Below are 12,098 nucleotides of genomic sequence, written 5' to 3' on the forward strand. Positions count from 1 at the left end.
AAATTCAATTGATAAGAAAGGTCTAGATCTTTCGAAAAAATTCAAATTTAACCAAATTGGTTAAAATACGAGTCCTTCAAAATGATTGACATTTGACCTTCAAGAATTCAAAATAGAGATTTTTTCGGTCATAGGTACGTTTGGACGAAATGTTCGCCTGGACTACCTCTAAAACATATCTAAAAATAATTGAAAAAGCTTTAGCCGATTTTGAGAAAAACCGAAAAAACATGGTTTTTAGGGGATGGAGGGAGGATAGAGGAAAAAGGAAAAAAGACCGTCCGAGATAATGTTCACTTATGAGGGGGTCATTGGAGACCAGAAGATGATATCTCTTACCGTTTGACCTCAAGCTCGGAAATAAACTTGAGGTCAAGTAAAAATCATTCCGAAAAAAATGATTTAAAAATCGGTACTTAACCGGTTCATTATCGATGAAAACCGATGCAGCCGGGTTTAGAATATCAATATCTTTTCAAAAAATCCAAAAATAACCAAATCGGTTGAAAAATGGGCTCTCCAAAGCCTTTGACCTTCAAAAATTCAAAATGGAGAATTTTCCGTTTGAACGAAATGTTCGCCTGAACTACCTAAACATATCCGAAAATCATTAAAAATCTTGGGAGAATTTTGAGAAAAACCAATAAAATATGGTTTTGGTGGGGAAGAGCAGTTGATATCTTTTACCGATTAAGCTTCAGTTAAAAAAAGTCGATTATAGTCGACCGCTCAGAATAAGAAACGAACAACTCGCAATAGGCAAATTTTGCAGGAGAGCGAATTGAAGCATTTTACATGGAGAGTAGGATTTTTGAAATTTAAAATCTCTTTAACTTTGAAAATAATTATTTTTCAAGCGTAATATTCACAGGGAAGGTAGAGGGTAAAAGAAGTATCCAAAAAGCAAATAAAACGATTTTTGTAAAATATCGAGTTGTTCGACTTATATGAGTGGTCGATGTAAATTGCTCTCTCTTTGATCCCAATATCCCAACTTCAAAGCTACCTCACTTCCCCTATCACCTGGTTTTCACTCAAAATTTAGTAGGGGGAAGTGGGGCACCTTTGAAAGTGGGGCACTCTTAAAATTGGGATTTTTCTCCTATCTTTAAGTGGAGAGCCATATCATAATGTAATTTAGCTTCTCAATCTGTTTGTGCACCTAAGTTATATCATAAGAAGGCTCAATTTTATTTAATAGATGAAAAATGCCAATATCAAAGGTGCCCCACTTTCCCCTAGCCTTCAAAGTGTGAAAATCTTTGATAAGATGTCATTGACTATTTTTTCAAATTAAAATAAAAGTTCATATGAATGATAAAAAATTGCACTTAAAAGCAATTTGTCCTATGAATTTCAATTCTTCCTTTAGGATTGAATTAAAGCAAATTATTCATGTTTGAGCTTTTATCACACATCTCACCTAATCCCTTACCTTAATTAAATAAGCTAATGGATGCTAATGAGGATTAATGGACCAGTTCAGTTACTCTTGGTTTAACATTATCTTTGAAAGAAAAAAAAAATACCGGAAATTCAACTACTCTGTGTTTCCTGTGAGAAGGTAACAGGAATATTCTTAAGTAAATATTGTATTATGTGCGCACAAATTCTCAACATTGCAATTTAATATAATATTACGACAAAAAGAAAATAAAATATGAGTTAAAAAAATAAATTTGCTCAGTAAATTTATGTCTATTAGTTTAAGTTAATATTCTGATTCTGATAGTTTATTGTTTCATTTCAATAATTCAATAACTTCAAGATCAGCAGAGCTTTCGAATGTTATTATTTCAAGAATTTCAGGAAATCTAAGTATTTATTGAGACACTTTTGAAAATTACTATTTTAGAATTCATGAAAATGCTCAAAATTGAAATTTAACTTAATGTGCATTGGGTGTATTGTATGTATATTCTATAACTTATCGTAGTTATTGAAGAAGGATTTCCATTCTCGGTAGCTTTTCCCATTCCTTGAAAGCACAACTCAATTGCCTTATAATCTTCAGCAACAACAGAAACCTCTCAATCCTTTTCAACAGAATGAAACTTCTGGAGTACAAAGAAAAGATATATTTTCAAATGATTTTGCTTTAGTGCAAGTCCATCATAACTTTATTAGGATTCAGTCCAATTTTGCTGAACAAATTAGATGACGCACTTATTATCAAAACTCAATCATGTTTGTGTCATAAATAAATTCCTCAAGAAGAATGAGTGTCGCTATTTTTACACGCCCGTTGAAGAGACAAGATATCTCTTTCTAGGTAACATAAAAAAAAATAGTTTTCGACAAGTATTTATTAACTCAAAAATTAAAAAAATGCGCCTGGGTGTTTTATTGACTGGAAAATAAAATCACATTTTATCAGCCTGTATTTTCGTCTTGATATTTTTTCTTTTAATTACATTTTAATCATTGTTCTTGTTGCAGTATATAGAGTTAAAAGTCCAAATAGAGCGGAGACATTTTTAATCTTATCTAGTGAAATATGCCTAGGGTAAGTGTGCCAAATTCCGGCCAGCTTGCAATTCCGTCCACCTTTTTTCTTCCTCGAATTTCCATGAATTTTTAGTTTTTACATACTCTAAAGATTATACAATGCAAAAGAATAACAAAAAATTTAACTTCGACAAACGAGATGATGTGAAAAAGACATCGGAAGAATTCCCGAAGGGCAAGGAACTATGAGAATGAAGGTGGCCGAAATAGGGCACCAATGCTATGTCTATAGTTTTATTTATTTTAAAATGTATTAAGAATGATTTTAGAGTAAATAAGGACGATAAACTTTCTACAAGGTTCTAAGCAACACTCCTTAAGTAGAAGGAATGAAAAAAATCAAATTCTATTAAAGATATTACATTTCAAACTTGAGACTTTGGCGCTTGCATGCAATTATGCCGAAATTTGGCACACTTACCCTAATTTAGCAAATTCTAAATATTTTTAATATTTGACCATTTCGAGTGAAAATTATGTCCTTTTGCCCTTAAATGATTCAGGATAGAGTTTTAGTCTGCTTTTTTTGTTCAGCTGAACTAGCAACAAAATTTATCCGAATATAATGGAAAAACTTTGGACAAAATTTGAAAAAAGTTAGAAAAACCTCATTTTTGACAGATTTCAACGGGTTAGCCAACGAATGAATGGAGAGGGGGGATAAAGAGACTAATCTGGATATAGTGTCGTTTTAGTAGGGTTATCGCCGATCGGAAGTCGATATATCTTACTATTTGAATTTTAGACGGGTCGAAATACAAAAAAGTGAAAAACAATATTTTTAAAATAGAGCATCGTTACTTTCCCGATTTTTTGCCGATTGTCGAGTACAGAATTTCAAAATCTTTCCAAAAAATCTAAATTTAACCAAATTCATTGAAAATTAGGCCTTCCACGGTGGTTAAACTTTGATCTTGAATCATTTAAGATGGCGATTTTTCCAGTGAAAGGTGTCGATGGACGAAATGTTCCGTTCAGCTGGCCTACATCCAAAACATATCCAAAAGTGAACGAAATTGTCCGTTCCAATTTTGAAATTAAAAAAAAACATATTTTTGGAGGGGTCACTGAAAACTGTAAGTCAATATCTCTCACCGTGTGGCAGCAGAGATGATAAGAAGTTGAAAAAAAATGAATTGTAGAAACTGTTCTCTCTCCGAATTCGAGCAGTTAAAATATTTTAAAAAATGATGCTTTTTAGTCTGCATGACCCATGTAACCCCTTAATGATAAAATTATCTCATAAAAATCTTGTGATTTTCAACAATACGTTACAACCGGATTCACCATGAAACTATAAAACCGGATAGAGACATTTTGGCGGCCCGTTTATGTATTTAATAGTATAAAATGTTTAAATTTTGTATCTTGATCACGCTGGTCGATTACATATTAAGTTTTCATTCTTTCTGTATTTTTCACATATTTCCTATAATCCTAATTGTTCAACTGCTCCTCTTGCTATTAATTTGAGAAGGAAACAGATATACTGAAAATATTTGTGAGCGGTTAATGGACAGATAGATAGACTTGTGCTGAATATATCATAAATTTTCAGTAGAATTTATTATTTCATGATGTAGGGTAAGTGCTCATAATTTGAGACAAGATGTTTATAAGCATCAATGTCCTAAGTTTGAAGTGTAATATTTCCTATGCAAATTGAATTTTTTGTTACTCTCTTTTTAGAAGGATTATTTAGAAAAGTGACAAGCTACTTATCGTCTTTGTTTATACTAAAATTAGTTTTAATACATTTAAAAATGAATTGATATTTAGATGTCAATTTGACTCTAATTTTGGACAACTTGCTTGTAATTTTGGACACTGTGCTTGTAATTTCGGACAGGTAATACTCCTCAATAGGATGCACTATTATTCATTTCTAGGACCTATCTTACCAAGTATTCTTCCTGTTTATGTAGAATGTCAGAAGGTGCCCAGAAACTGTCCTTAAACTTCATTAAAGAGAGTTGACTTCAGCATTCCAAGTGCGCGCTGACTCACGCATTCCAACGCGTGAACCAGTGCAACGTTCAATGAATATTTAGTTATATCATTTAAAAATGTCGATGAAAAATTATTGCTACTTCACCACAGCTAAATAAGACCGAAGTAAACGAAAAGGGTTCTGTTATTTTCTAGCCTCCAGGAAAGTGTTTTTTTTTATATAAAGCTAATTAAAGCCAACCCACAAATTTATCAGAAGCTCAGCTTACTCTTCTCAGAACAAGACGGCATTTAGATAGATATAGGGGAAACTGGGGCAGAAAATCACAAATCGAAAAATTCAAAATTCAATATCTTTCAATGTAAAAAAGATAGCGGCTCAAATTTTTTTCTAGAGATAGCCTCCATATACCTTCTTCAATGTTGTAAGTTTCTTAGAATTCTAACAAGGAATTTAGAAAAAAATCGAAATTTTTAACCCTATTTTTGAAATATTTTCCTTGCAGAAGATATCACTTTTTACCTACTTATTTTCCAAAATTAATGCACTGGTGAATATTTTCTAAATAATTTGGATTTTTTGAATACGAATCCGCTATCTATTTTAGAATTTCACAAAAGTTCTTTTCTCCAGAAATCATTTTATTACAAATGGCCACTTGGGGTAAAAAGTAACAAAAGGTATAGAGCAAAAAGTGACAAAAAGCGAAGCAATTTCTTATGTCTCACGGCGAAATGAATCGTCAGTATCATGTCTCGCAGCACGCTGTTTGCATTGGTCAAACGATTTGCAGACTTTTGTGTGTTTTTTTTTCTAAAATAGCTTGAAAAGCGCTTTCCTCGTTTTCTTACTTTTCTCGCAGAGAAAACGGTGTTTTACAAAGGTATTGATGAATAATTTCTATGAAATTTCTATGAATTTCTATGAAAATATGTCCTCTAGGTATTTTTTCAAATTTACGAAAGCCCGTAATGAAGCGAATCAAAATATGATAATACCCAATGTCTGGTACTATTTGCCCCAGCATTTTTGAGAATAGTCACAAAATTACGTTTTAGAAATTGGCTCGATAAACGTATTTCATTACAAAATAGAGCAAAATTACTTTCACAAAGTTGTAGAGCGGTAAATTTCCTATAAAACTGCGCTAATTAAAAAAATTTTGAAGCGCTCGAGTAGCTTGTAAAAAAATGAAATATCCGTTTTGTGACTTTTTGCCCCAGTCTCCCCTATAGTAAATTTATCCTTTTTTACAAGGCTCAGAGTCATGTACACAAGGCTCACCTCAATTTTGACATATATCGTGTAACGGCCACGAGTGCAGAACAATTCTCATACGCATTTGTATATAAAAGTAAGAAATTGGCTTCAACTTTGAAGGCCACTCGCCGGGGACTAGGTTATACGTATAAGCAATTGCTCACACTGAAGCTTCAACAAAGCAATTTTTACTCAAATTATAGTCAAAATTTAGCGAATTTAGTGTTAAAATCTTCCAAAAAGAACAAATAAGAAAAGAGTACCACGGACCGGAATGTTAAGAGACATGCTCCATATTTAGTTGAAAATATAATCCTAAAAACACTATTTGGTATTTTTATGTAAGCTAATGGACACATTAGTGACCCCTTTTACTATATTTGTGCTTTTGATTTTTTTATTTTTACAATAAATTCATAAAAAATATGTGTAATTGCAAACTTGCATGCTGTACCTCGGATCGTCAGAAATTTAATCAGGTGTCTCAGGGAAAATTGGTTTTATAAATTAAATCTGAGTTAATGCACTGCATTCTTGTGAGAGTTAAATGGTAATAAGTAATTTTTAAAAAATCATTTAATTTGGAGAAAAAATGTGGTATTAACCTGACGATCCGAGGAACACTGCCGATCGCTGGTGCTCTTCCCTTATTTAGGTAGAATACATTATTCACCCAATATTGATATAAAATCTATAATTTTAATCAATTCATTTTTAGTGTCCGATTTTACCCTCAAAGTGTCCAAAATTAGAAACTGTCCCAAATTATGAGCATTTCCTCTACAATAAAATTAGTTTAAGGTGCAGAGAAAATCATATTACAATTCTGATAATATTCATGTTGCGAAATGCTATGAGAAAATCAATTTAGGCGAAGTAGAAGGAAGAAAATATGAAAGTGATTCTATGAAACTTTCAATTTGTGTTGTTCAATCTGTCTTACCTAATTGCATTCGATGCTCTATTGCTTGAGTTCTCCTCTGGTAGGTGAGTTTGTTAAGAGTCTCTCCTATTCCAAATGTCTCTTCCGTGTATTTTTTTTTTGAATTTTGGTTAATGAAATATTCTTTGCATATGGTTTCTTCTTAACTTTATTCGTCATTCTACAGTTACAAAATATGAAAAGTACACTTTTGATTAGATATTTTAATCATAAAATAGAGAATAGTTGAACTATCCTTTGCATTTCAGCATCATGTTTTTGGCACTTAAGTAAAGGGAAAGGTGATTTTGTCTATTGTTGATGTCATTCAGTTTTGATTGAATGATTTGGTGTAATGATTTTGGTGCAGATTGCAAAATGTGAGGTGAAGATTAGGCATCCTTCGCGAAGTGTACAAACGCTAATACGGTGTCAACCAGGTAGAGAGCACCAGAAATGATGCATAGGGCTCCCATGGCAAGACCAACTTGCCTCTCTGTGGCCACATGAAGGAAATCATGATCTGGCATATATCCGTGCCAATAGTGAAGGGCAGTTCCACCGACAGCCACCCACATGAAAGTACCCACAACGTTCATGATCGTATCCGAGAGTTCTCTATAATTTAACGTAATTGCTAATTAGGGATGTTCTGCATGGAAACATAGTTTTGAGTTCTCACCTTTTGTGTGCTGTCGTACCAAAGGCATATGTTATTAACTGAACTGAGGTGTAAATCATGAAACCAACAATAACACCTGAAGCTACAATTTCTGCATCAGGACTCTTCTCTTCGTTCAAATTCCATGTTCCACCAACACCCAGGAAATCACCTCCATAGCCAGTTCGGTAGAGAATGAGGATAACTATGTTGAGAACCTGTTGAACAGTGGAAAAATTATTCAATTTACTTTCCACAGCAATACACCCATTTGCTTCTTTAGCCGTGAGATCATTTCATTCGATTTTGTGTTATCGTGACGCGAGTTTATGAGTACAACACATGCTGATAAGATAAAGTTAACGATTAGTCAATTTTACTCTGTAGAAAATAATGTTGGAATTTCTATGAATTTCCCAACATATTTTCCCACCAAATATGATTCATTCCACTAATTAGGACTCTAAAGTTTATTAAAACACCCCGAAAGATAGATTTTAACTAAAAAAGTATATCTTTGAGACCACTACAGTCACCAAAAAATTTAAAGAAAGACAAATTCAAAGAAACGCAATATTAATTGAACTTAAACGGGTGTGGTTCGTATGTGAAAAAAAATTTCCTTGATCCAAATAAGGCCACAATAAAAATTTTATTCACTAACGCGGTGTTCTAAATATAAAAAAAAACAGGATTGGAAAAAATCCTTTTCTGTGATATACGTAAACTCACCAATTTGAACACTTTGAGAAAAACTGAACCAATAGTTTCCACAGACACCATTTTCACCAATAATCCCTTTTCCTTATGCGTAAAAAGCTATAGTTTTCTTGCAAGTCCTTTTTTTCACAAATTGAAAAAAAATCTTCCACTTTCCTATTGAGATACACAGTAACTGGCTTTGACAAAAGCTACGGAACAAGTGCTAAGATGCGTGTTTATCTCTAAAAATCCACAAATTGAATGGTGAACACCTTCCCAATTTGCCAACACATAGACCATGCAGATAGTGGCCCTATCAGTACGCCCAAGCTGATAAGGTGAGTCGTTTTAGGCAAACATTTCATTGTGATATCGCAATTCACAGCGATAGCGTTCATGTGAATTGGAACACAGGGAAATGATTGTGGTTGAAGATGACAAATTTTCCAAGAAATTGATGACTATTTCGATGAGGATGAATTTCAATTGAAAATTCCATCTTCTTCCAATAGAAATTGCATAGTGTTATGCATATCACTAGGGGAAAGTACTCTCCCTTCGAACGTTCATGCTTTCGAATAATGTGATTTTTCTTTCATTTATCCTAGGAAACTTACACATTACTATTAAATATTAGGTAACTTATCATCAATTATGGATAATTACGTGATAATTGTATGCAAGTCTCTTAGGAAAAATAAAAGAAAATTCACATTATTCGAAGGCATGAACGTTCGAAGGGAGATTACTTTCCCCTAGTTCGATATTTATTACAAAATCTTTCACTTCTCGATGTATTATGTACTCTGAAGCGAGGATTGGCCATCCGGAATGCCTTCTCTTTAATCCAAAAAATGTCATAAACATCATAAGTCATTGTTATTTCTAAAAGATAAAAGAAAAGTCGGCAGATTTCCTTTTCATAGAAGGAAGAGATACACGAAGAAGTCATTAGGGAGAACTAGGGCAGAATTAGTCAGCAAATGAAATTTTCCTTTTACGTCTTATTTGGCAAATATTTTAAAAAGAAATTACACGAAATAGTGGTTTGCTCAATTTTTTTTGAAAAGATAAATTAAGATAAATCTAGACTTATCACTGGCTTTTTAAATAGAACTGGACCTAACCGTATTTAGCTTCACAAACCAATTTTTGGAGTTAAATTACATTATTATATAACCTTAATTTCTTTTAAAAGAGAAAAAGTCCAATTTCAAAGGTACCCCCCCCACTTTCCCCCAAACTGTATAAATTAATTCCCTTTTTAAGTCTGCCTTCCGTTTATATGGTTCTGTTGAATAATAACTTTTCTAAGAGACAAAATCACCCCAAAGTTAAGCCAACCATATTCGAAAAAGACCGAAAGTCCGAAATGCAAGTTCACATATTCACTACATTTAGCGCTAGCTGTTCTTCTATTTTGAATTTTCGTAAATTTCGGTATACGTTTGCTGCAAAAAGTGAATCATTGGCATCAATTCTGAGCCAAGATCAAGATCAAGATCAAGAAAATTTTAAGATTTTGATATTCTGAAAAATCAAGATCAAGATGTCGAATCCGTCAAATTTCTTGGAATCTTGAAATCCAAGACACAAACCTTGTGGATATCAAGTTTTGCAATTCTGGAACCAATATTTCAAGATTTAAAGACGTCAAATTTCTTGTTTTCTAGAAAAAAAATAACATATTTAGACGCTCGCAAGCAACAATTAATGTGAATCACATTAAAATATTAATGTGCAAGTGTGATAACGCCGTTAGAATACGAAATCTTGATTTTGGAAATATTTGACAGCGGGAAATTTTGATCTTGATTTCGGCCTCAGACTTGAGGCAATTGTGTTGTTTTCTGGACTTTTAGGATGGCAGAACGTTTGAATTGCAATTAAGATAAATGTTATTTTCATGAACTTACTCGCACTTTTGTGTAACTAAAGCGTGTCCGGGATTTAAATTCCAAGTTTTCGACATGATGATAGTCACAATAGGAATTGAGTTTTGCTTTGATTTTTTTTGACTTATCAAGAGAATTTCATCAGCTTTTCATTTCTGAAAAAAATATTGAAAAAGGTTGCGTTTTGGCTGAGAAAAGTCATAAAAATGGAGAACCTGCGCAAATTGATCGTGGATACGTACCTAAAGAATCCAAAAGCGAGCTATTCTGAAATCGGAAGGATCACCGGAAAGTGTCCATCCACGGTGCGAAGGATTATATTACGTAGCTCTCAAATCGGGAAATTTATTACTGAACGAGATGATTTAGTCATTATGAAGCTTGGAATCGTACGAATCATGGTCACTTTCCCCTATATTTTTACTCTGGATTCAAACTAGAAGTCACTTTGCTGTTTGAAGTTTGATGTAGTCATTTACCTAGTAGTTCATTTTGCGTCAAAGTTTAAAATTCCTCATATCCATCTCGAAAATGATGTGACAAAAAAGATTTTTCTAGTATCTTCTGATATTGCTAAATAATGTCACTGAATGCATTGAGTGCTTTTCGTAGTGGTAAAGAACGTGAAAGTTATAGTAAAGAGAGGTAATCCGGATACTTTTCATAGAGTGCGACTTTAATGCTTGTTTTTGGACTGATGAAATATTTTTTCCCCATTCCAAATCAATAGAATTATTCTTTGTTTAATTTAGAATCATAATAGAAATAGAATTTTAGCAATAATATTGATGAAAATTAATAAAATTACGATAATATTAATATATGCGCAAGAATGTTACTGCGACGCTTTTATGTAACTCCGTTGAATTCGATGAAACTCGGATGCTCATTTTAAGGAAAAGTTTAATGCATAAAAATGAGAAGATATTATTTCAAAAACATTTTTTTAGAGTTTTATTCCATCAATTCATTTCATTAATTTATTATTTAATTATATATATTTTTATTTATTTTAAGATTGCACTCAATTCTTTGATTTTTCCTCGATTTTCTTGGCTGACTTCCTTCCACGTTTTTTCTTTTCAGCTTCAATTAGCATTTGAGCCTTTTCCTTTACCATGTTTTTCTCCTTTAGTTTTATCTCCTTTTCTTCTGCCTTTATTTTTTTGTTCCTCTCTCTGGTCAACTTCCGTTCAGCAATTTCTTTCTTTTTTTGTAAATCCTGCCTCAATTTTTCCTCCTGTTCCGCGATAATTTCCTCGGAAGATACAATATACTGGTGTTTGACATTGCTGGCTTTGACCCTCTTCTTCTGACGACGTTTTGGAATTTCTCCTGGCCAGAAATAGCATTGTTTTAGTGTGTCGAAGATCGGTTGAGTTTCAGGAGGATCGAGAGTCTCAGAAGTTGCAGAGAGTTGGTTTCCAGGGATGACTGGATCATTTGAAATAATTATTGTCGGTGGCCTGATCGTGCTGGTTATTGATAATGGACTCCTCTGAATGTTGGAAAACAATTTTCGGGAAATAAAGACCAGCGTCTTCCGTGCTGATGATGGGTCCATTGTCAACAGGTTCAATGACAATATAGTCCTGCAGTGAAATGTCTTCCCTCAAACTGGTGTCTTCATTTGCAAACAGACCAGAATCCGAAATAGCACTTGACTGATTTGCGTTTCCTGAGCTGGAGATGGAGAAGTTATCAATTCCTGTATTTCTGTAGTCAATGGAGATTGAGGTCGAGGCTGATGTAAGAGATTGAGGTTCGCAACGTTCATTTATTTTACACCAAACCTCAAACAAGTTCTCATCTTCGAATGCTCCACTCCAAATGCGATCCTTTTTACATTCATTGAACTTGCTGAGAGTGTCAGGTGAGATGAGATGATCAATAATCCGCAGAGCTACTTGATAGTCAGAAGCTGTAAAAGCATTCGCAATGCTCTCGTCGTTCTCAGGAAGTGATTGATCATTTGACAGATTCGTTTCCTGATTCCCTGATTTCTTTGACTTCAGGATTTCCATGCTATTCACAACATCAGGATTGAATGGCACCAAACCACATCCTCGAAAGCGATTATTCGAAATTTTAGGAAGATCCAAATGCTTAAGGGCTGCACTCAAAACCTTGGCCACGTGCATAGGCTGGTATTTCACTGATGACAAGTTTGCCATTCTCCATTTCTTCACTTCCTTTGTG

General features: G+C 33.5%; 2 protein-coding genes across 2 annotated transcripts in view; one reads left to right on the forward strand and one right to left on the reverse strand.

Moving 5' to 3' along the window:
- Window positions 1–12,098, forward strand: part of LOC129802254 (pleckstrin homology domain-containing family G member 5) — a 94,024-nt gene that overhangs the window by 11,511 nt on the left and 70,415 nt on the right. The window lies entirely within an intron of this gene.
- Window positions 6,793–8,299, reverse strand: LOC129802275 (protein snakeskin). Its single transcript, XM_055847988.1, has 3 exons — window positions 8,035–8,299; window positions 7,324–7,520; window positions 6,793–7,259 (listed from the first exon to the last, which is right to left on the reverse strand). Exons 1-3 carry the CDS (start codon window positions 8,083–8,085, stop codon window positions 7,034–7,036), a joined length of 474 nt encoding a protein of 157 aa, XP_055703963.1. The 5' UTR covers window positions 8,086–8,299; the 3' UTR covers window positions 6,793–7,033.

The sequence above is a fragment of the Phlebotomus papatasi genome, chromosome 2, assembly GCF_024763615.1.
Source record: "Phlebotomus papatasi isolate M1 chromosome 2, Ppap_2.1, whole genome shotgun sequence".
In the NCBI taxonomy this organism is placed as follows: domain Eukaryota; kingdom Metazoa; phylum Arthropoda; class Insecta; order Diptera; family Psychodidae; genus Phlebotomus; species Phlebotomus papatasi.